Here is a 26,073-nt window from a genome sequence, read left to right as displayed (position 1 = left end):
ATCTATGGAAATACATTTATTTGGGTAGAATTATCATTCATTTATTTTTGTTTGTCCTTTGAAATGCTATTGGTTACATAAGTGCAAAATATATGAATTAGATTCCGCTTGTAACGCAGTATATAGAGTAACTGACCTGAAAACAGAGAAACTCACAGAATGTTATGAAAGCCTTTTTATAACCCTAGGGAAAGAGAGCCTTGACTGATGGGGGCATGGCTAGGTGCATGACAAGGGGAACGATTGGTTGGGACATGTGGGATGGGATGGGCCTGAGCTCAGTGAAAGTGTGCCCCAGGGAATTCTGGGTCTTTCGGAAGAGTCGTTTGGAAGAGCTGCCCACCCTCATGCCCCTTTTTTCCTATGTTATGGCATGTCGCAGCTTGCTGTGGTTTTCTTGACCTTGCCAGCAGTTAAAGTTGCTGTAATGGGCTATGCCCTTGATGGAAAATTGGAAATAGGCTGCCTGTCCAGTACTTATGGTAAGGACAGGCCTCATTTTCCTCTTTTGGTTAAGTGCTCACAGTACGACTGACTGGTACTGGTTGAATATGTTCACATGTTATGTGTTGAAATTTAATAAAGCTTTGGCCTTGCCCTTTCCAACCTAAGGGTTGTAATGCCGCGTACACACGACTGGACTTTTCGACAAACTAGGTCCGAAGGTCTTCCCAACGGACTTTCGGCAGAGGTCCCACAGACTTTCTGAACGAAACAGACTTGGCCACACACGACTGGACTAAGTCTGTTTGAAAGTCCGTTCATTTTGAACGTGATGACGTAAACGGGACTAAACAAGGAAGTTCGATAGCTAGTAGCCACTAGCTGCCCTTGCGTCATATCTGGTCCATCGGACTAGCACACAGATGACTGGTTTTCCCAATTTTTAGTCCATCGGACTTGATTCCGTGGGATAGATTTGAAACATGTTTTATTTCTAGGTCCGTCAGACTTTTGGGGAAAAAAAGGATGCTGGAGCCCACACATGATCGAATTGTCTGACGGATTCCGGTCCACCGGACCAAGTCTGACGGAAAGTCCGATCGTGTGTACGCAGCATAATGCCGTATTACGTCATCACGTTCAAAACAAATGGACTTTCGAACGGACTTAGTCCGGTCGTGTGTGGCCAAGTCCGCTCGTTCAGAAAGTCCGTCGGACCTCCGCCGAAAAGTCTGGTCGTGTGTACGTGGCATAAGTGTCTTATTTAATGGGGTAAAGGGCAAGGGTGATGGGGGTCTTGATCCCATTGTGTTATGTTAATTGGGACCTAGGCCCATTGTGCCTCAGCAGTCAAGTACATGCGTGTCCAATTATGTATTTTTGTTCTGTATCCTTCTGAAAAGTTTAATGTTAAAAAAAAAAAAGATGGACAATTCAGATTTACAGTCTGTATCAGTATAATGTATGGTTCATGTTTCTATCCTTTCAATATTTTCTTTTTTTCTTTTTTTTCACACAAAAATCCAATTTTTTATGTTTGATAGAAAGTTGTCTAGAGCTTTCAAACATTATAAAGTACAGGCCTGGCCAAAAGTGAAAAGTGAAAATTACACAAATATTCATTTTCACAAAGTCTGCTGTTTCAGTGTTTTTAAATCTTTTTGGCAGATGTTACTATAGTATACTGAAGTATAAGTACAAGCATTTTATAAGTGTCAAAGGCTTTTATTGACAATGACATTAAGTTTGTGCAAAGAGTCAATATTTGCATAAACTTCCTCAAGACTGCAATTCTCCCTGGCATGCTGTCAATCAACTTCTGGGCCACATCCAGCCCATTCTTGCTTAATCAATGCTTGGAGTTTGTCAGAATGGATTGCAAAGCAGTGTAGAGCCATTATTATTTTGCATGAGTATATTGCACTTTTTTCACTGTTTTTCATTTAGTAGATCTATTGATTGTTGTTTTCGTTATGAAAAAAGATTCATTGAGATGTCGCTCAACTGCCTTCATCTCATCTTTTTATTGCAGAGAACATCGGAGACACTCAATCTGTCTCACCAAGACCGACTACTATGCAGAATATAACAACTCCGCAGTGTGATCATTGTCCAAAAAAGACCAAACACCGCACCACACATCGTACCACTGTGCTACCCACCAATCAGACCACACATCATACCACTGTGCTACCCACCGATCAGACCACACAAGAACCTTCTTCCGCAACCTCTCCCACAGGATATGTCTTAGTTGGCATATCAGGAGTCTGTCTCAGAATAAAGGCAACTTTCAAGTTAATCCTGAACACCACCAAAATTACAAATGTAAGTTAGTCCTGAGTATAATCTAGAAGTTGTAAATGCCTTAGACAATGCCAATTAAGAATGTCAAATCCAACTGCGCATGTTTGCATTGGTTTAGATCTCAAACTGGTGGCCCTCCAGCTGTTGCGAAACTCCAAGTCCCATCATGAGTCTGCCTGTGGGAGTCATACTTGTAACTGTCAGCCTTGCAATAACTAATGGTAGTTTCACAACAGCTGGAGGGCCTCCAGTTTGAAACCCCTGGTGTATGTATTTATGTATGTAATAGCAAAAAGAAGGGTCATATGAAATTTGGAAAACATTCCTGAAAAGGGACATCATACTGTTGCTGATTGTATGGATCTAGACTGGGTAGCAGATTACCACAGTTAATTGCAGTAGAATCGTATCGCTCCTAGTTGAGTTTGGCTCCACTTTAAGGCTGCTGGTGTTGTATCCAGCAATGAGGTCCATTTTCCCAGAACAACTCCAGATGGGCAACTCCAGATGAACAACTGCTAATCTCTCTTTTCAATGAACTCAACAAAGTCCATCTGTGACGCAACAGTATAATTTCTTATTTGTTCTATGGGTCTTCCTGAATCTTCCCCTCCTGAAGTGTAACTACTCCTACGGTAACATTAGTGATGAGGTACTCTGCTTTTTTCTTTTATCTCCTTCTATAGCAGTGGTTCTTAACCTTGTTGGAGGTACTGACCCCCACCGGTTTCATATGCGCATTCACCGAACCCTTCTTAATTTGAAAAATAAAATATCATTTATTCAACTTCAAAACATAGGTATATATTTATACTTAGGTATATTTTTATACATAGGTGCACAAAATGAATAAGACCATTAAGAACAAAACCATCAAAATATTGAAACATGATGCAAATTAGTGCGACTTCTGCTGTTGCCTTTCAGAGACCAGTTCAGAAATGCGCGGCTTTACCTTGGCAAGTGCCACTCTCATGTCATTTTCGCAACAAAGTCTGTTCCTATTCTTTTCGTTTTTATGTCCAGCATCCTCGAAAAGGATTGCTCGCAAAGATATGTTGTAACAAACGGTATGAAAATCTCCAGAGCTTTCTTAGCAATAATAGGGTACTTTACCAAATGTTGACACCAAAACGTTGAGAGCGTTGTTGTCCTGAAGAGTTGCTGTTGAACCTGGCTTTGCTGAATTTCAATGATTTCATCAAGGTATTCATCATTGACATCTGTTGTCTCAACACTAAACGTGAACGGCTGTCTCACCCATGCTGGATATGACTCTCTTGTAGGAAAGTATCCGTCGAGAGACTTTGCAAGCGAATCTATGTGCGTGGCAATTGCTTGCTTCAGTTCCGCGGGTACAAAAATGTCTCCGATTCCAGATACGTATGCGATCTTACTTACACAGTCGTCTAGCAGGGGAAAGTTTGCAAAGTTATCGTTCTCTATTCGTTGTTTCCATAACAGTAGCTTTTTTTGAAAAGCCTTCAGGTTTTCTTCCACTTCGATGATGTTGACTCCACCACCCTGCATCTGTTGATTATTGATTATTGAGAGCTGCGAAGATATGAGCCATGTATGCTAAAATGAGAATGAACTCAGAATTTTTTAAGCAATCTGCATGACAATGTTGGTGCTCTTGTAAAAACAGGGCTAATTCCACACGCACGGCAAAAACACGATTCAGCACCTGTCCCCGGGATAACCACCCAACGTTAGAATGGTACAGAAGTATCTCGAATTCAGATCCCATTTCTTTACACAGCTCCCTGAAGATGTAGTGCCTCAGAGCACTATTTCGCACATAGTTCACGCATTCCACTACAATTTTTAATACTCCTGCCAGTTTTAAAGGCAAGGTTTTTGTTGCCAACGCATGCCTGTGCAGAATACAATGCGTAACAATGATGTGTGGTGCATCGGCTTTCACTAGCGCACCAAAACCAGACTTTCTTCCCAGCATGGCTGGAGCTCCGTCCGAACAAACTGCAGAAACCATATCCCACGAAAGATTGTTGTCTTTGAAGAAGTCATCCACAAGTTTCTTGACAGCGGCTACCTTAGTTATTGTTGTAAGAGGCTTACAAAATAAAAATTCTTCTTTTATCACGTCGTCTTTCACATAGCGCACAAATACTGCAAGCTGGCTTAGATTGGAAATGTCTGTGCTCTCGTCGAGTTGAAGGCTGAATTTTGCTGGGCTTGAAATCAGATCTGCAACTACATGAGCCAAGATGTCTTTGCCCATGTCCTCTATTCTGTCGCTGATGGTGTCATTTGAAAGAGGAATTTGGGATAACTTAACTTCAGCCGCTTTTCCCAGCATGATATTCACCATCGTTAGCACAGCTGGTTTTATGAGTGTTTCAGCAATTGTGTGTGGTTTGCCCTGCTTTGCGATCAGGTAAGCAACTTCGTACGATGCTGTGAGGATCGGTTTGTTGATGGGTACAAAGCCGAGAACAGGCAGAGTAGCCTTTTCATCGAATCTAGCTCTCTTCACCTTGAATTCAGCGAGCGTTGTATTCTTGTGATTTCCATGCAGCTTAAGGAAGTGTTCTCTTAAGCCACACGGGCGGATTGTATGGCCTACTTAGTCCGTCATACAATCCGACGGACAGTCCGTCATACTTTCGAATGAACGGATTTGACCACACACGGATGCACAAACAGTCCGTCGAAAGCTTGCGGGATGACGTGTACAGCACGTACGACGGGACTAGAAATAGGAAGTCCAATACACAGCAATGTAACCTTCCGCCATGTAAATCCTTTCTGAGCATGCGCCATTCTTAGTCCGTCGAACTAGCCTACTCACGAGTGGATTGTCCGCTGAAACCAAAGTATGACGGACAATATTACGGAAATTCCGAAATACTTAGTACGCCAGACTGCACGCTGAAAAAGTCCGCTGAAGCCCACACACGAGCGGACTGTCCGCTGAAATGTGTTTAGACGGACTAAGTAGGCCATACAGTCCGCCCGTGTGTACGCGGCTTTAGTTTTGCCGGAGCTAGACTAGAATTGCTCAACTTGGCATTGCAAATCATGCAGTTAGGACGCTGACTCCCATCACGTTCCGTTATACATGTGAATCCATATTGTACATATTCGTCCAACCACTTTCTTTTTTTGCTTGACATAGTTAGTATGAAGAGATTAAAATATTAAGAAAGAAATCACACAATGTACCATCACGACAGTTACAATTCGACTACTGGGCGCACCAAATTCCCTGCAGCACAGATAGGCCGCCTAGCGATGTGGTGTTATCACCTGCAGCCAATGATGGATGAATCGGATGTGTGTCTTGACTTCCGCCGAACCCACGAGACTGACTCACTGCTCACAGTGATACTCAAATTAGTCTCTATCAAATCTAGGGAATTTTATAACCCCCTTAATTGCTCGAGGGGAGCATTCTATTTGTTCAAGAAACTCGTTTCCTTGTTCGAAATTCCACCCAACTGTGTCTCAAGAGTCTCCTGCTTGCCTTCAGTTTAGCACAGGGGTCTCAAACTAGCAGCCCTCCAGCTGTTGCGAAACTATATATCCCATGAGGCATTGCACGGCTGACAGTTACAAGCAAGACTCCCACAGTCAGAGGCATTATGGGACACAACAGCTGAAGGGCTGCCAGTTTGGGTAAGGACAAGGTGCTTTGCCTAAGGGGGTCCCATCTGGCAAGGCAGCCCCATGTCAATGACATATGGCCTGGTATTGTTCAGGATGGGGTTGAACAAGCTTGTCCCCTCCTATCCTGGTCAGCCAAGCTGCAGATTAAGAGTCTGGTACAGATTTCCAGAGGGACCTCACATATTTTTTGTTTCTTTATGTGAGTTAGCCCCTTAAAATCCATACCAGAATCAAAGGGTCTGGTATGCATTTTGGGGGAAGAGGGGCACTGCACATTTTTTTTTTTTTCATTCCTGGTCTAGCACGTGATACAGGAAAAATACTGTGTTTCTCTGAAAAAAAGACCAAGTCTTATATTCATTTTGCCTACAAAAAGCATTAGAGCTTATTTTCAGAGGCTGTCTTATTTATTTACGATAATAAAGTGGTTGTAAGGCTAATAAAATATATATATCCTGTTTCTTTAAAGCATGATAGACAGCACAGTGTCATTTACCACTCTATAGGGCAGTGTTTCTCAACTCCAGTCCTCAGAATTAAACATCAAATACCCCTGATTGGTAGAGTAAGAACAATAATTCTAGCCCTAGACCGCCTCTGTAAGTCTGAAAATGTAACCTGTAGAATTATGGAGATTTTTAAGGGTAAAAATTTGTCGCCATTCCACGAGTGGGCGCAATTTTGAAGTGTGACATGTTGGGTATCACTTTACTTGGCGTAACATTATCTTTCACAATATAAAAAAAAATGGGCTATACTTTACCGTTGTCTTGTTTTTTAACTCAAACTTTTTTTTTCCAAAAAAAGTGCGCTTGTAAGACTGGTGCGCAAATACAGTGCGACAGAAAGTATTGCAAGGACCACCATTTTATTCTCTAGGGTGTTAGAAAAAAAAAATATATAATTTTTTTTCTAAGTAATTTTCTAGCAAAAAAAATGTTTTTAACTTAAAAACACCAAATCTCAAAAAGAGGCTCAGTCCTGCTATCACTCTGGTCAATATTCCACTGATCCTTGTGTTCTTTATGTTCCTCAGATGACGATTCCATCACCTCCAATCACAGAGGCCATTGCGATTTGTGATGACGGCATAGCAGAACTGATATTAGAATTTCCTGAAGGAGATCTTAGCCTGGTGTTTATAGAGGTATGGGAGGCACAGATCGGGGGAGGGATGTAATGGGTAGATGGGGCATGGGAGAGGGGAATATATTTAAAAAATTACAGACTGTCCTATGAGTAGAGAGATAACAGACCATTGACATGGAAAGCTGTTTATAATAGGAGGAGCTTTTTGATTTCTAGCTATATAAGATGGACAGCTTGGAACTAATGTCGCGTACACGCGACCGGACTTTCCGGCAGAAAAGGTCTGATGGTCTTCCTGACGGACTTCCGACGGACTTCCGAATGAATGGACTTGCCCACACACGAACGGACTAAGTCTGTTCGAAATTCCGTTTGTTTTGAACGTGATGACGTAAGACGGACTAAAAAAGGTAGTTCAATAGCCAGTAGCCAATAGCTTCCCTTGCGTCGTATTTGGTCCGTCGGACCAGCTTACAGACGAACGGTTTTCCCGATAGGAATTGAGTCCTTCGGACAGATTTGAAACATGTTCTATTTCTAGGTCTGTCTGATTTAAAAAAAAAAAAAAACGATCGGATTATCCCACACACGATCTGATTGTCCGACGGACTTATCCTGTCAGACCTAGTGAAGTAAAATATTCTATTTATGTAATATTTTTGTACTTTTATGCAGAACAAGAAGAACAACTCTTTTCACCTGGGGGCCATTGAAATGTGGATGATAACTGAAGGTAATACCCCAAATACAACCGTAAACTGTCAAGATTTTTTTAGATACATTTTCTAACACAGTGTTCAAATGTACTAAACCAAGTTACAAAGTCACTCCACCAAAAACTGATCAGTTCGAGTTTGTTAGATGCTGGAGAATTAACCACGCTTATGGCTCATTTTCACTTGCTTCGACTTCAACACACATTAAAGTACAAATTCGACATGCTTTTTTGATGTGTTTTTGTTACTTCTGCGATTCTTCAGTGGAGCCTCGATGATGCTTAGGCAGTGCTTTTTTGAAGGTTTAATGAAGCTTGGCAGATGCTTTGTGTGTGCCTTGATATCTCATACCTGCAATACCTCCACAATAAAGCCTCTCAAAAGCTGCAGTTGCTTCAGCCGAGCTTTGTCATAGACTTTTATAGAGGCTTTGAAGATGCTTTGAAGCACCACTAAAGCAACATGGGGTATCATTTTTAAAGCAAAGCCAAAGCAAAGCAGAAAACAAGGTGTAAACAGAACTGTAAGCTTACCATTTTATTTAGTGACAGGGGCTTTGACTGGCATTCACGAGAGCTTTAAAAAAGCATGTTTGAGGCCTTGTTTTGAAGCAAGTGTAAACAAGCCTTTACTATCTCTTTAATCTGTTAAAGGACTCTGTTGGCAATATCTCTGCACTGAGTTCCCCAGTCCGCATACTTTCAGTGCCCATTATGGTTCCCACCATCTTTGTGCTAAGTTCCCACCTCCTGTGCCTACTATGCAGAATTCCTACCATCCCTGCTTTGAGTTTCATGCTCTGCATAACTGCTGTGCCCATCATGAGGATTTCTGGGTCTTCACCCTTCTGGGACCCTGATTATAAAATAATAATTAAAAAAAGGTGACGTTTTCCAGGTGACATCATTGGCCAAATATGGCCACGGCACGGCCAATGTCATTACACAAATATGCCATGCGGCCATATTTGGTTAGTGATGTCAGGCTATTTCCTTCCCTTTGATTACAAAGCTGGGGATTTCACGGCAGCAAATGAATGGAGCCAGACAGTGTCGCTAGTTACTTGGGATGTGGCAGGTGGTAGCATATACATAGTACACTTTCTTATTCATAAAAAAAAGTATACAATAGATAAACACATACAGTTTTGACTAGTCCTTTATTTAAAAGAAAGAAAAATCTCCCAAAAAGTCTAATGATGTACATCCAATGTCATCCATGTTGTCAACACCCCAAAATCCCATTGACTATAGGATTGACTGTCTTATAAAATCTCCCAAAAAGTCTAATGATATACATCCATGTCAATCATGTTGTCAACACCCCAAAATCCCATTGACTATAAGATTGACTGTCCTATTTTGCTGCTGACTCCTGCTTAATAATATCTTCATGTGTAGGGTCTACTGAGTGATGTCATTGCCCAGATATGGCCATGTGGCACTATGTTTGGCTCTGATCCCCAAGGTCTGGCTTTTCATACTGGCATCTACAGCATTTTTGCTATTGTGACCCGGGAACTGTTTGCCATTCCAACACAGTTCAATTCTACTTCCCTTATTGGATACGGATCTTTCTAAACTTGCCAATCATGCTCAGATGTGAACTTTCTATCTTTCTTTGCTTTACAGAGGGGGCCTTCATATTTGACTATAAGTCAATAATTGCCTTGGTTACTCCACTTGGACGTTCAATAACCCATGAAGAAGTGACATTTAGGCTTAGTCCTATGGTGAGCGTTGTGCTCATGGATTTCAAGGCTCAGGGCTTTGAACTGGATCGGGGCAATATCAGAAGAGGTAAGCCACACTAGGGTGACAATACTGACAATCACTATGCAGCATTCTATTGCATCTTTAAGTCATGGTGATCATATCTCCTCATTATAGATGGGATTACTAAACTGCAGAGTTGTCTTATCAAGTTATTTGTCACATATTTCTTTTTTTATGGATTGACAACTTTATTTGGTTTACAATATTATTATTATTATGTCAGGGACATTTTCTGATGCAGTGTTTGGGCCCTGGCCTTCTCACCTCAAAACTAATCTCCAGGAGAAAAAAATGCCCCTCTTCTCAGCATGGGGTATTTCTTTGTTTTGCCTAGGGGATGATGAATATAATAATACATTTGCCTTATTCCTCACTCCTGCCAGCTTCCTCCTCTTCATCCCCCAAAACCTCTTCCCTTCCCGTCTCTGTTATGCCGCGTACACACGAGCGAATTGTCCGGCGTACTTAGTCCGCCGAAATGCATTTCAGCAGGCAATTCGATCGTGTGTGGGCTTCAGCGGACTTTTCCAGCATAAAGTCCGGCGGACATAGAAAGTAGTTTTGCACTCCAATCTTTCCGGCGGACTAAGAATGACGCATGCTCAGAAGCAAGTATGAAAAAGGAAGCTATTGGCTACTGGCTATTGAAATTCCCTTTTCTAGTCCCGTCATACGTGCTGTACATCATCGCGCTAGCAAACGCCAGACTTTCTGTGTGTCCGTGTGTGGCCAAGTCCGTTCGGTAGAAAGTCCACCGGACTATCCGCTGGATTGTTTGCCGGACTAAGTACGCCGGACAATTCGCTCGTGTGCACGAGGCATAAGTTGCAGCTCTCTGACATCTTATGGTACAAAGTAGGACCACTGTGTATGGGAGGATGCAGTGGGCCCCCAACCACAACTTATAGCTTAGGACACTGGAGAAGATCTCCTGCTGCTGAAGAAACAAAGTATAAAGTGAGTATTTCTTCCTATTTATCATCCCCTAGGCAAAAAGAGCAGTTACCCTTTGCAGTGGTGAGAGGAACTTTCATCCCTGCTTTTCACTATCATGTGGAAGCTAATGTCTGCATGTTGCAGGACCGCATGGCAATAGACAGCAAGCATAGGTAGAGATGTTACCTTTCCTTCATAGCTGATTGTGTAACTTTGCTGATGGTCATGAATGATGTAAGAAGAGGCACACTTTTGGAGCTGGTGGTGCCACTACATATTCTAAAACTTGGTGACGGTGACAGATCAGTAACCTCCCCCCCTCCTTCTCAATAACTGTTGTCAGAGCCTCCATTCCCCCTAAGCAACCACGAGTCTTTGCCAGTGTTTCTTAAATCCAGTCCTCAAGGCACCCCAACAGGTCATGTTTTCAGGCATCCCATTATTTTGCACAGGCGATTTGATCAGTTTCATTGCCTTAGTAATTACCACAGCTGTTTCATCTGAGGGAAATCCTGAAAATATGACTTGTTGAGGCACCTTGAGGACTGGAGTTGAGAAACACTGGTCTATGCAATGGCTAAGAAAAAATGCTGCCACTTTGTTTTGCAGATGGTATGCCTGGGGACAGCTACCACATTGGGGCATATATTATGTCCCCTTTACTGGGGGAGGCTGAGAGGTAACCCCATGCTATTACTGTAAGTGCAAGGAAAAGTTGTGTGTGACAACTAGGATCAAGCCAAATGTACTTGTATATTTCTTTGCAAATGTTACTTTTGCTGCTGTACATTCTACAGCAAGAATGACAAAGTAAGTCTCCCCCAAAATGCACACTAGAACCTTTGATTCTGGTGTAGTTTTTAAGGCTTACATGAGGTCTACCAGGAAATCCATATCAGACCCTTGACCCAAGCATACAACTTGGCTTGTCAGAAAAGAGAAGGGATGACCATGCAGCAAACCCCTCCTGAACTATACCATGCCACATGCCCTTAACATAGAGGGGCCTGGCAAAGTTACCTGTACCCATGCTGATAAGGACAAGGGCCTCTCACTTCGAGAGTCTCATCTCCCTGAAATGTCATGAGCTATATAAGGGTTTGGACTGAACCGTTGGCTCACCTCTAATAGACATTACCACATTTGGTCAATGGTGTCCCTTGCACTGTCATTGAGCAATGGCTACTGGAGAGAGAAAGAAAGGAATCCCCAGCTCCGCACATCCACGCGAGTGTGTGATGGTAAGAATGACAACCTCATTCTGGGTTCTCACTAGGCCATGCCCCCAATGTGTTTTGCTCTGCCCATTGGAGCTTAATCATGGGAATCCCCATGATTAAGCTCCAAGGACAGGGTGAAATATGTTGGGGGCATGGCCTGGTGGGAGCCCATACTGAGGTTGTCATTTTTACCATCACGCATTTGTGTGGATGTGCGGCACCTAGGATGCCTTTCTTTCTCTCTCCAATTGCCATTAAAGCCAAGATGGTCTCCACTCCCCTGCCAGCACTTCCAGTGCAGCAGATGCATTTACTACCGACATCACTCCCAGAATCAGCTGAGCCCGAGTGGCACTCTACATTGTCTAAGGTCTCATTGAGCAATGGCTCTTTGGGAAGATCACTATTATTACCCTCCAGAGTCCTGTGCTACTTGATTTATATCTATATACTGCTTGCATACTGACCTCTGTAATCCTGGAGTCTTAGCCCTTGTACACACGATTGGAGATTCCGACGGAATGTGTCCGATCGGATCGTTTTGTTGGATATTCCGACTGTGTGTGGGTCTGCATCGGACTGTTTCCGTCGGAATATCCGTCGGATCAAATTTTCCAACTTGCCAGAAATATTTTTCAACAAAATGCTCCGATTGGACATACTCCGATCATGTGTAGAGAATTCCGATCAGACAAAGTGCCACACATGCTCAGATCAAATTCCTACATCAAAGCTATTGGCTACTAGCCTGAACGTAGTCCCGTCGTAACGAAATAACCTCATCACGTTCTGAACGATCGGATTTTCCGACAACTTCGTCCGACCGTGTGTATACAACAGTTTCGGACAAAATCCGTCGGACAAAATCCGACGGATTTGGTTGTCGGAATCTCCAACCGTGTGTACAAGGGCTAAGTATTTTGTGTGTTACCAGCTTCTCCTTCAGGTGATGACCATTCTACATATCTCAACATTTCTAACCTTACCTTCAGGGAGTTTGGCATTAGGAATCTGATTACGTGATCACATTTTTAGTTCTGCAATCTTTTATACATATTTTGATGAGATGCAAATCCAGTGGGGGTCATGTTCCACTGTTCGAGTTTACAGTCCCTTTCTTATTCAGTAGCCTTCATTATCCCAAGACTCTGCTGTTGACCTACTCCTCCCAGGTACACCTACCACCTCTTGTTGAGTATCCTGTACTGTATTCTGTATTCTATACTGTAGCTGAAGGGTCCATATTGACATGACCCTTTGTTTGCATGCGTGTTCTTAAAAGAACTTGCTCTTGATTGCACAACTTTTCCTGAGAGGATGTGGTTTGTTGTGAATGAGACAGTAAAAAACTGGGTCCTTTCACCATTCTTTGCTGTTACTTATGGTACTATATGTAACCCCCACCTTTTGAATAGAAGCAATATTTCTACAGTCTCTGTATTTAGTGGTGGGGTCTTCTCTTCTTGTAGTTGGGGAGGCTAGGAAGGCTCGTGTCACTTATACAATTACATGTCTCCTTAGATCCCAGTTAGGGGTGTAGGTACAGGGGTCGAAATTGTGACCTTGCCCCAAGCTCCAGGGGGCTGATGGGACCCCCTGTACACATGGATAGGAGAGGCTGTGGGGCTGGATATAAAGGAACTGATCCCCTCCATTTTCCTTCTGCAGCCACTGAAAGGCTAAAACATGGAAGGTATTGGTTCCTCTACATGATGCCATGCTGCCCCACCTCTCCACCTCCTGCTATGTTTAGTCTCCTCCTTTGTATTCCCCCAGCTTCCCTCACCCCCCTCAGCGCTGATAGGTTCCCCCTCCCCTGTCGGCTACTATGGGGGATTCTTTCAGGATGGAGAGTGGGGAAGGGGCCCATAAATGTGTCATTTACCAGCCCCTTTCTTATCTTAATGACTAGAGTCGGTGATCCGTACCATTGACTGACTCTGTTCATTCATGACTGAGACATGGTAAACTATGTTTACTATGCTTCCATTTGCAAATGAATGGGAAGCTCTGTCCATTCATTCTGTGCAGCTGCAGAGATGGAGATTGGGGGCTGTGTTCTCGATCTCCTTTCTCTGTCTCAAAGGTGAAACATCCGAGGTCTGTTTAGACCGCTTATATTTCAGCAAAGTCCCCCAACGGGGCTCCTAAAAAATCATACAAAACAACAAAAAATTAAATTGTAAATCAATCAACCAATCAATACATAAATAAAATGAAATTCAATATACTAACAATAAGTTACAAAGCCATCCACAACTACAGCTACATCACTAGCTTAGTCTCAAAATACCAACCTACTCGCCCTCTTCGTTCCTCCCAAGACCTCCTGCTCTCTAGCTCCCTCATCACCTCCTCCCATATCCACCTCCAGGACTTCTCCCGAGCCTCGCCCATCCTCTGGAATTCCCTACCCTAATCTGTCAGACTGTCTCCAAATGTATTCACTTTTAGGCGATTCCTGAAAACTTTCCTCTTCAGAGAAGCCTATCCTGCCTCCATCTAACAACTGCACTATTTTCTCCATTAGCTCATCCCCCACAGCTATTACCCTTTTAAATAACCTGACCCTCCCTCCTAGATTGTAAGCTTTGAGGAGCAGGGCTCTTTGATTCCCCCCTGTATTTAATTGCATTGTAATTGTTATGTCTGCCTCAATGTTGTAAAGCGCTGTGTAAACTGTCGGCGCTATGTAAATCCTGTATAATAATAATAATAATAATAATAATAATAATAATAATAATAATAATAAATAAATAAAATTAAATGGTTAAAAAAAAATAAAAAATAACAAAGATAAAAAAACTACTGACACCAGGGGCAGAACTACCAGGGTTGCAAAGGTTGAACTTGAGACTGGGCTCTGGCACTCCACCACCATGGAGGGGGGGCGCCCAGCTGGGGGTCAGTGGGGCCCTTTATGGTTTCTTGCCCCCGGGCCCTGAAGGTTCAAGTCTCTGATCCCAGTCCATATGGACAGCTTGGTCACTTGCAATTCAGCAGAATCCACAAAAAGCATAACTCTTTAACAGACCATATAAATTATACCAAACATGGGTTTGATCTGATCAATCAATTTACCTCTCATTGCTCCTGAAGTTTATAATAACAGAAATTAACATGAATAGGATTTTTTTTTTTAATATATGTAAAAGAAAACCTTAAATTGTATGTTCTTCTTCTGATTCGCTAACCACCTTACCCTTATGCTTTTGCAGATGATGAATCTACATTTATTATCTATGGTAAGGAACGTAACGTAAAAGGCATTCTTATTTTCAAAACATTACTGCATTGACTTACAACATGTTTACAAGTTTTGTTTGCTTTTTGTCTTTGTTAGCATTATCCTGTTAGCTTTAAAGGCAAAACTCTTTGATCTGAGATGGGGTCACTTTAGTTTCAACAATGGCGGCCTGCATATCGTCTCATGTTATGCCGCGTACACATGATCGGAATTCTCGTTGGAAAAAGCTCTGATGGTTTTCCCGACAGAATTCTGACAGTATTTCACTCAAGCTGTCTTGCATACACACGGTCACACCAAATTCCGACCGTCAAGAACGCGGTGACGTACAACACGTACGAGGGGACTAGAAAAAGGAAGTTCAATAGCCAGTAGCCAATGGCTTCCATCTCGTAGTTGAATCTGAGCATGCATGAGTTTTTAGGTGTCGGAATTGCATACACACGATCGGAATTTTTGATAGAAAGTTTTTCAGTCGGGAAAATTTAGAACATGCTATAAATTTTTGGCTGGCGGAAATTCGGACAGCTAAATTCCGATGGAGCGTACACACAGTCACATTTTCCGATGAAAAGCTCTCATCAGTCTTTTGCTGGCCGAAATTCCAATTATGTGTACGTGCCATCAAACTACATAAATTCAAACACCACTGTTAAGCCTCATACACACGATCGGACTTTGTACAAACTTTCCCGTGGACTTTTGTACAAAAGGCGTTGGCCGTAAGTTTGTATTGCATACACACGATTGGACGTTTTAGGCAACAAACACGAACGTGGTGACGTTTCAACGTACTGACGACACTTTAAAAGAGGACGTTCAATTACTCCAGTGCCACCTTTGGTCAACTTCTGTATTGTTGTCTGACCTTTTCCATTGGTTCTGAGCATGTGTGTTTGTACTTTGTACAAAAGTCCGATGGTTTTGTGTACACACGATCGAACTTTGCTCCATGGGACTTATGTTGTCAAAAAGTTTGTCCGTTCGCACAGCCAACAAAAGTCTGATGAAAACAGAAAAAGTTTGTCCAATGGAGCGTAAACACGGTCGGATGTTGCTCCAAAACAGCTAATTTGCATGTTTGTTGTCAAAAAGTCTGATCGTGTGTACGGGCCTTAATGCCACGTACACACGATCGGATTTTCCAACAACATAGTTGGATGTGAGCTTGTTGGCAGAAAGTCCAACCGTGTGTACACTCCATTGGACATTTGTTGTCGGACTTTCAGCCAACAAATGCTGGCTTGAAGGTTCTCAAATTTTCTGCCAACAAATTTTTGTTGTCGGACTTTCCGATCGTGTGTACTCAAGTCCGTCACACAAAAGTCCACGCATGCTCAGAATCAAGTATGTGCTGGAAGCACTCTGTCTTGTAAAACTAGCATTCGTAATGGAGATATCACGTATGTCTTATACGTCACTACGTTCGTAATTGTTGGCCAACATTTGTGTGACCATGTGTATACAAGACAAATTGGAGCCAACAACCTTCGAACAAAAATTCACGGTTTTGTTGTCAGAAAGTCCGATTGTGTGTACGGAGCATTAGACTAAAATGGATAATTGTATGTAAAGGCCCATACACACGATCAGACTTTTTGACAACAAACATGCAAATTAGCTGTTTTGTAGTAACATCCAACCGTGTGTATGCTCCATCGGACAAACTTTTTTGGTTTTCTTCTGACTTTTGTTGGCTGGGTGAATGGACAAACTTTCTGGCAACAAAAGTCCGATGGAGCAAAGTCTGATCGTGTGTACAGAAAACCATAGGACTTTTGTACAAAGTACAAACAGGCATGCTCAGAACCAATGCAAAAGATCAGACAACAATACAGAAGTTGACCAAAGGTGTCGGTAAAGAGCAGAAAAACCACGTGATTTGGTGAAAGTTGGCTGAAAAAGTCCTGCTGTGTGTATGCAATACAAGTTCTCGGCCGACGCCCTTTGTACAAAAATCCAAGGGAAAGTTTGTACAAAGTCCTATCGTGTGTATGAGGCTTAACCATACATCAATAATCCTACTACAATTATCAATCAATTATTATTCCATTAGCCATCTCCACTGCTTAAGACTATTTATTGCACAAAACATATTTAAAGTGGAGGGCAAGTCAAAACCTAACTAAGCTTAACCACTTAAGGATCATATTTTTGACCAGGCTATTTTTTTGCAATACGGCACTGTGTAATTTTAACTGACAATTGTGCGGTCGTGCGCCACTGTACTCAAACAAAATTGCCATCCTTTTTTTTCCCACAAATAGAGCTTTCTTTTGGTGGTATTTGATCACCTCTGCGTTTTTTTATTTTTTTGCCCTATAAACAAACCAGGTGCAACAATTTTGAAAAACATTTTTTTTTTTACTTTCTGCTATAATACATATCCAATATATATATATATATATATATATATATATATATATATAAAAAAACAAATTTATTCATCAGTTTAGGCCAATATATTTTCTTCTACATATTTTTGGTAAAAAAAAAAAAATCGCAATAGGCCTATATAAGAAGATAGATTTAGGGACTTTTATTTTTGTTTTTACTAGTAATGGCGTGTGCTCTAACTGTAGGGGGGGTGGGCTACCAGGGACATGACAGAGATCACTGTTTCCGATCTCTGGGAACAGTAGATCTCTAACATGTCCCGTGTCAGAACGGGGATCTGTTTTGTTTACAAAGGCAGATCCCCATTCTGCCTCTCCTCACTGCGATCACAAGCCGCCATGAACATCGAGTCCACCCCACCCGCGGGCATCCTCCCGCAGCGGGCAGGGGAGCGTGCCCGCAACAGCGCCTGCTCGAGCTGATGTACAATGTTGGTGGTTCGTGCAGGAGAGCCAACCTGCTGCAGTACAACTGCAGCGGGCAGTTGTTAAGTAGTTAAAGGGTAACTCCGCTTTTGTGGGGGGAAAAAAAAAACAAATAAAGAAAAAATAATATAGCGCGTATAATTGCGACACTAATCATATTGTGATTGAATGTTATTAAAAATTCCCTTTCCTTTTCAATCTGCAGCCAATGTAATTTTCTGAGAATGCATTGCAATATGGCTACCTGGAGTTGTACTGACCACTCCCCAGAAACATCATTTCCTGCTTGTGTGGTTGGCTCACCTATTTTCCCAAAATTCTGCCTAGGATACAAGTCAGATTTCAGGCATCCCCCTGCAACAAAAATATAATATTTTTGAGAAATACTTTCAATAGGAACATGTCTAAAGTGATGCAGGCCCAGCAGATTTCCTCATTAGTGCTCTACAGCTGCACACCTGACAGTTAATTATGAAACCACTCCCATTAGACCCACCCAGTACAGAGGCACAGACAAACACAGAGGGATTTCTTCAGGATAAGAAAAGGTAGGAATTTGCAACAAAGTTAGTTATAATCCTTGCAATGTACATTGATCACCCATACGGGTATGTTTTTTTCTCAACAAAAGTGGAGTTATGCTTTAAATCTGCTCCCACCTCCCAAACCCCTTTTTACTTAGCCAGTCAGATCTGGTGGGCTGAGGAGTTGGAGCTTAGGATACACTCCCGATAGAGTCCTCCTCCCACACCGCAGTTGATGTCCTCCATCCAATTGGAGGGGGATAGACCACCGGAAGGCTCTCACCCTGCACAGTGTGATCCCAGATAGGGTGCAGGTGAGGCCCAGCAGGTGACAGACAGGAAAAGCTCGAACACTAGGTGTGCAAATGGTAATGGAGGAGTCGGTCCAGAGTACTAGACCTCTAGTTTTATGTTGCTCTCTGAGTTAACATGTATGAGTCTGACGGCTGTGTCTTATGTCTCCAACACTTGTATCAAGATAACTGTACTGTTTTCATGTTATGTAAACTCAATAAAATCTTTGAAAGTAAATCTGCTCCCACATACATATATATATATATATATATATATATATATATATATATATATATATATATATATATATATATTTGTGCATTTTTTTTTATTTAGAAAATTTGTTTATTGAGTATTGAGGTTAAATTGTGGTATTCTAAGCCTATTCTATCTACCCTGTAAAAGGAAAGCTGTATATACTTACCTATACTGAGGGCGTTTTGGTCAGGTCACATGATCTCTCCTTCAGTGTAAAGGAGAACTTGCCCAAAATGGCTAAAGAGCCTGGGCGATGATGTCACCCATAGGCTTATTAGGCAGCATCCATTGTCTAATGTCCCTCCTCGACACTGAAGCTGCCCCTGGGAGCCGCTTATATGACAGGACCAGAATGACTTCATAATAGGTAAGTATAGGTAACTTTCCTTTTACAGAGTAGATAAAATAGGCTTAAAATCGGGATTGGAGTAGTTTTAAGCCTAGTTAGTTTTTGACTTCCACTTTAGAAAATTACCATGGTGTAAATAAACCCATCAAATTACACCCACTACTTCTCCCAAGGTAAGCTCTTTTTTATATATGGTTTCACCGGTGCTATCACTTCCAGGACAAAAATTGTTCAAGAGTTGGGCCAAAACTCAAATACAAAGGAAGACCAGAACAGTCAAAAACATATGCATCAATAAAAATGTAAATAAAGAGTGGACATGGACAACCCACCATCCTATAGGGACACAATAAGGAACACAACATCTAAATTTCAAATTTGCCAAATGCAATCATAATAAGGGTGTGGTATAGATTTTTAGGGGGACCTAATGCATTTTTTTATTCTTCTTAAAATCTATACCAGACCTGTATTGGTAACTCATTTTAATTGTATTTAAGCTTTCTTCTGCTTTAAAGAAAAGGTCAGTGTATCTGTTTTTTTTTATATGTTGATATTATGTTTTTTACTTTCCAGATAGCCGTGCAGCAATTTATCAGGCGATAAGTATTTCCAGCAGGCATTGGAGTGTTACCATTCTTGCCCCATCCGTCTATACTGTTGTGTTCCTTGTGGCTTTTCCTCTCAATATCATGGCGATCGTCATATTCTTGGTGAAGGTGAAGGTCAGGAGGCCAACTATGATCTACATGCTGAACCTCGCCACTGCAGATGTCCTCCTCATTAGCATCCTGCCATTTTATATTGTCTACAGATTCTTGGGATCGAACTGGATCTTCGGAGAGGGAATGTGTCGGTTTGTTACAACCGCATTTTACTGTAACATGTACTGCTCCGTCCTGCTCATGACAAGTATCAGCGTGGACCGCTTCCTGGCCGTAGTCTTCCCAATGCGGTTTGTATCCTGGCGCAAAGTAAACCGAGCCTGGCTGGTGTGTGGTGTCATCTGGGTCATCTCATTGGCCAGCACTGTGCCTCTTGTCATAAGAGAACAAACCATGGTATTTCCTATGCTAGATAACACAATGTGCCATGATATTCAGCATTTTGGGGTTTATTTTTATTTCAATTTTCTTTATTTCCGCACTGTTTTCTCACTTTTTAATTTCCTACCGTTATTCATTACAACTTTTTGTTACATTGGAATCATCCGCAGTCTCAGCAGATCCAAATTTGATCGCACACATAAGAGATTGCGAGCTATCCGTCTAAGTGTGGTTGTGCTGTGTGTGTTTGTCCTTTGTTTTGGCCCCACCAATGCCATCTATTTAATTCACTACAAGCAGGTGACTGATAATTATGATTTCTCTCTGTATATTGCCTATATCCTTTCTTCCAGTTTTAGTAGTATAAACTGTTGTGTGGATCCTCTTATCTATTATTTTGCTTCCTCTGAGTGTCAGAAATACGTCTACAGCTTGCTGCCCGCAAAGAAACATTATCGCTCAAGAGTAGAAGAAAAGTGGACCCCTGTACACAAAGAGCAGTCACTGGAGAGAACATACTCTGTTCAGTTCGCTAAGAGTGGATTTGTTATTTGAACTACTTTATGTCCGGGGGAATTATTTTTAAATCTTTGTCACACGTGTTGAAATCAAATCTTTTATATTGAAGAACCTGCATTGCCCAGACGATTTTACCGGGAAAACTCTTGACAATTCATTTACTGAAAGTTAGCTTTTAACTACTATTGAATCCACCCTGGCTAATAAGAGTCCTGGTCCTGATGGAATCACTCCTAAATTGTATAAGATATATGAGGAGCATATTCTTACGTTATTACTCAAGGTCTTTAATTCAGTCGTGGCTGACATTCCATTCATGCTTTGGTCCTTAGTGGCCAATATTTCTAAGCCCTTGTACACACGGTCGGAGATTCCGACGGAATGTGTCCTATCGGACTGTTTTGTTGAATATTCCGACTGTGTGTGGTCTCCATCGGACTGTTTCCATCGGAATATCCGACGGACCAACTGTTCCAACTTGCTGGTAAAATTTTCAGACAAAATGCTCCTATCAGACATACTCCGATCATGTGTAGCCTACTCCGACGGACAAAGTGCCATGCATGCTCAGATCAAATTCCTAGACCAAAGCTATTGGCTACTAGCCTGAACGTAGTCCCATCATAACAAAATAACGTCATTGCGTTATGTACAATCGGATTTTCCGACAACTTAGTCCGACCGTGTGTATGCAACATCACTTCCGGACCTCTTCCGGAATTAATGCGTCGGAATTACTCCGACGGATTTGGTTGTCGGAATCTCCGACCATGTGTACAAGGGCTTAGATTCCAAAGCCACATAAAAGATCTTTTTCAATGCTCTAGTTTTCAGACTATTTCTCTTATTTCAGACATTGTTGGCCAATATTTCCTTGTTTCCAAAGCCAGATAAAGGTCTTTCTCATTGTTCTAGTTATCAGCCTATTTTCATTATTTCGGACCTTGGTGGCCAATATTTCCATAACTCCAAAGCCAGATAAAGATCATTTTCATTGGTCTAGCTATCGGCCTATTGCTCTTATTTCAGACATTGTTGGCCAATATTTCCTTGTTTCCAAAGCCAGGTAAATATCTCGATCATTGTTCTAGTTTTTCAGCCTATCTCCCTTATTTCAAACCTTGTTGCCCAATATTTCCATGATTCCAAAGTCAGAGAAAGATCTTCTCATTGCTCTGGTTATTGGCCTATTTCCTTTATTTCGGACCTTGTTGGACAATAGTTCTTTTTACCAATTAGGGCATAGGCCCTCATTTACTTCATAAAATAACAGGCTTCTACTCTACATCATGCACCAAGGATATCGTTAATGGTTCCTTATTGCAAGAATGACCTATTCTGAGTGGTACTCATCAGGGATGTCTCTTATCACCTCTACTTTTTGCTTTAGTAATAGAGAATTTTGCGAATGCTCTTGAAAGAAATCCATCTATTTTTGAGGTTAAGTCAGGGTGAAATTTGTATCTTTTCACTGTTGATCTCTTGTTATATCTAAATAATCCACAAGTATGTATGCCCCCTCCCCCCCAAATTCGATGCATGAATTAAGTAATTTAGATATATGTAGAAAATTCAAAGCAAATCCTTATGAATCAGGGATTCTTAAACCTTTTTTTGGAAATTTCTGCCATCCAAGATAATTTTCCTTTTAAATGATGTAATTCTTTTGAGTATTTAGTCCTCTTCTATTTATTGCACAGCACACCCCCAATGTCACGCTGCGTGCGTATGGGTAGGGAGGCACCACCATCTGAGCGTCTGACACCCAGAAGTTGGCGACAAAACAACCCCTCCTGTTGCACGCAGATGGAAAAAAAAACGCCCACGTAAAGGTGCCTTGGATTGGACACGACTTGTATGGAGGAATGGGCATGACATTGATGTGTGGCCCATAGCACCCGCTGCTGGACATTTCAGACGCTCAGATGGTGGTGCTTCCCTCCCCATATGCAGGCAGCATGGCGCTGGGGGTGTGCTGTGGCCGTGCCCATATAGGCCTGTTCCTTACTGGCCCTGTGTCCTGGTTGGATTCTCTTATAAACATTGCACTCCAGTGGATTTTGGCATCTATGCTTTATTATGAGGTAGTATCGCTTATCTTGTGTTTTTCTTGTCGATGGCCCAATTTCCCTATTCCTATTTCTTATATAGTTACATAGTTACATAGTAGGTGAGGTTTAAAAAAGACACAAGTCCATCAAGTTCAACCTATGTGTGTGATTATATGTCAGTATTACATTGTATATCCCTGTATGTTGCGGTCGTTCAGGTGCTTATCTAATAGTTTCTTGAAACTATCAGTGCCCCCTGCTGAGACCACCGCCTGTGGAAGTGAATTCCACATCCTTGCCACTCTTACAGTAAAGATCCCTCTATGTAGTTTAAGGTTAAACCTATTTTGTTCTACGTTTTTGGCCATCTTCATTCCCAGCTTATCTGCACCCTCCTCATTTAGGTGCAGTCCATCCCTTCTATAGTACTGGTTATCAACTCAGATGTCGGCCCGGTCCTCCAAGAACCCAAACCCCTCCTTACTAGACCAGCTCTTCAGCCACTTGTTTACTTCCCTAATCTGCCGTGTACGTTCCTGGCTCTCCTTTAGTACGGAGGAACTCCTCAGTGCTGACAGTTGCTTCCCCAGCTTCAGAACCTGGGCTTCCAGGGAAACAATGCACTTACACTTTGAACAGCAGTATTCACCCTTGATCGGATGATCAAGGAACGTATACATGCCACAAGATGTACAACGACTTGCATCTCCACACCCGCTGAGCATTGTACCTATTAAATTTATGAGGATTGGGGATTATACCCTGTCCAAATTACCTAACAACTAACTTCCTGACACTAAGGCCGCGTACACACGGGTGGACTGTTCGCCCAACTTTGTTCGTCAAACAGTACGACAAACAGTCCGCTCAAAATTTGCATGAACGGACTTGACCACACACGATGAACGAACAGTCCGCTGAAAGCGTGCGCGATGACGTGAACGGCACGTACGACGGGACGAAAAATTCGACGTCCAATACACTGCAATGCAACCTTCGCCGTGTAAATCCTTTCTGAGCATGCACGAAACTTAGTTTGTCGAACAAGCCTACACACGAGCGGACTGTCCGCCGAAACCAAGTTTCAGCGGACTGTCTTACGGGAATTCCGAAAAACTTTGTTCGTCAGACTGTCCGCTGACACTGTCCGCTGAAGCCCACACACGAGCGGACTGTCCGCTGAAACACTGTTCAGCGGACAAAGTTGGGCGAACAGTCCGCCCGTGTGTACGCGGCCTTATACTCAACAAGACAATACACGGGTGCACTATGGATGTTTACAAATTTGTTACTGTTCACAGAAACCCTCAACAGACGTTGCAATTGATATCCCCATCCCCAAGGGGCCCTGCTTCTATGGATGCCTGTCCACCTTGGGGGAGGCTCTGGGGTGGGTTGTGGTCATATATCATGCTCCCACAGTTCCCGTGATTGACATTACCGGTGAGCCTCCAGCTCCTAGGACCACACCATGCCTCCTATACACAGCAGACTTGTTTGTAAGTATTATTATGGGATTTGTTCCATTCCAATAAATGCATAATTTCCTCTGATATATGCTAAATATTCATGGGCATTTAGGTATTTTGTTTTAGATTCATATCACGTGCCTGTTCCGGAAGACTAGTAACACCAAACCACAAATCGCGTCCAGCTAATTATAAGCCATGTTTGTGCCTATATGTTCTCCATAATGTATATGCCATATTTACACACACTTGTGGTTATAGGATTGAGACACCACAATTGTGGGGTTTCTTTCCTATCACACCTTATGCAGATCAGAGAGCTTGGAGGTAATTTTAATATCTGTAGATATTGCTGCAATATCAACATGTTACATGTATATATGAATTTGAATAGATTACATGATATCACAACTATCAATTATTGTTTTTTTTATTTTGTTCTTTATAGTCTATTTGTACTACAATAAACATATTTATAATCATACATATATTAATAGTTTTCCCTGTGACTGTGTGCTTCATATGAAGTCCTACTTGTCCCCCTTTTTCTCCCCTTCCCCATAGTTTTCCATAGCTAGGGATGGAGATATATGACTCCTATTGGACATGCCCTCATCTAAAGTCCCAAATAGTGATGGACGAACTTCCGATGGGACGTTTCGCGAACGCGGACCGCGAACGGGGCTGACCGTTCGCGAAACCGAACGTTCGCCGCGGGCCCCATTGACTTCAATGGGAGGCGAACGTTTCAAACCTTTAGGTCGAATTTGCAGCCACTAGGTAATTATTAGCAGGAAAAACATAGTCCCACCACATGGCCAATGACATAATACATGTATGAGGTGAATTTGGGATCGATAACTACAAGCATTCTTTTTTTATTTGGGAAATTGTTCTGACAATTCAGGACTGTGGAGCGCATGAAGGCAATGGAGGAGAGGGAAGGTCAGGGACCAGGGTAGGCAAAGAAGAGGGTGCAGGAGATGATCACCAGCAGCGTGACATACAGCAATGACACATGCACCGTGATAGACGCATCTGACAACAGCACCGTGATAGAGGGCACTGACATCAGCAGCGTGACATAAAGCATTAACATCAGCACCGTGCCATATAGCATTGACAGCAACACCGTGATAGAGAGAACTGACATCAGAAGCGTGACATTAAGCACTGACATCAGCACCGTGATATACAGCACTGACAGCAGCACCGTGATAGAGGGCACTGACATCAGAAGCGTGACATACAGCACTGACATCAGCACAGTGATATACAGCACTGACAGCAGCACCGTGATAGAAAGTACTGACATCAGAAGCGTGACATTAAGCACTGACATCAGCACCGTGATATACAGCACTGACAGCAGCACCGTGACATTAACCACTACAATACAGGGCACTTTCACCCCCTTCCTTCCCAGCCCAATTTTCAGCTTTCAGCGCTCTAGCGCTTTCAGTGACAATTGCGCGGTCATGCTACACTGTACCCAAATGAAATTGTTATCATTTTGTTCGCACAAATAGAGCTTTATTTTGGTGTTATTTATTCACGACTCCGGTTTTTTTTTTTTGCGATATAAGCGCAAAAATAGCGGAAATTTGGAAAAAAAACTATATTTTCTTTTTTCTATTTGAAAAGAAATCCAATAAAATCAAATTTTGTCATAAATTTAAGCCAAAATGTATTCTGCTGCATGTTTTTGGTAAAAAAAATTCCGTTAAGTGTATAATAATTGGTTTGTGTGATCACGGACATATGTACGCAAATGATCATGTACATATGTGTGCAGGTGATCACGTACATATGTGTGCAGATAATCATTGGGACATGTGATTTTAGTGGGACATATGTGGGGGACATGTTTTTATT

General features: G+C 42.1%; 1 protein-coding gene across 1 annotated transcript; it reads left to right on the top strand.

Annotated features, from left to right (window-relative positions):
• Positions 1-1,979: 1,979 nt before the first annotated feature.
• On the top strand, positions 1,980-24,598 carry LOC143961568 (proteinase-activated receptor 1-like). The gene is made up of 6 exons (XM_077470876.1): positions 1,980-2,271; positions 6,920-7,030; positions 7,648-7,705; positions 9,320-9,487; positions 14,838-14,864; positions 19,690-24,598. The coding sequence occupies exons 1-6, from the start codon at positions 2,020-2,022 to the stop codon at positions 20,712-20,714; spliced, it is 1,641 nt and encodes a 546-aa protein (XP_077327002.1). The 5' UTR covers positions 1,980-2,019; the 3' UTR covers positions 20,715-24,598.
• Positions 24,599-26,073: the final 1,475 nt, after the last annotated feature.

The sequence above is a fragment of the Lithobates pipiens genome, unplaced genomic scaffold (genome assembly GCF_037356315.1).
Source record: "Lithobates pipiens isolate NorthernLeopardFrog02 unplaced genomic scaffold, aLitPip1_a1.2 Scaffold_8, whole genome shotgun sequence".
Lineage (NCBI taxonomy): Eukaryota > Metazoa > Chordata > Amphibia > Anura > Ranidae > Lithobates > Lithobates pipiens.
This window is presented reverse-complemented; position numbering and strand designations above follow the sequence as displayed.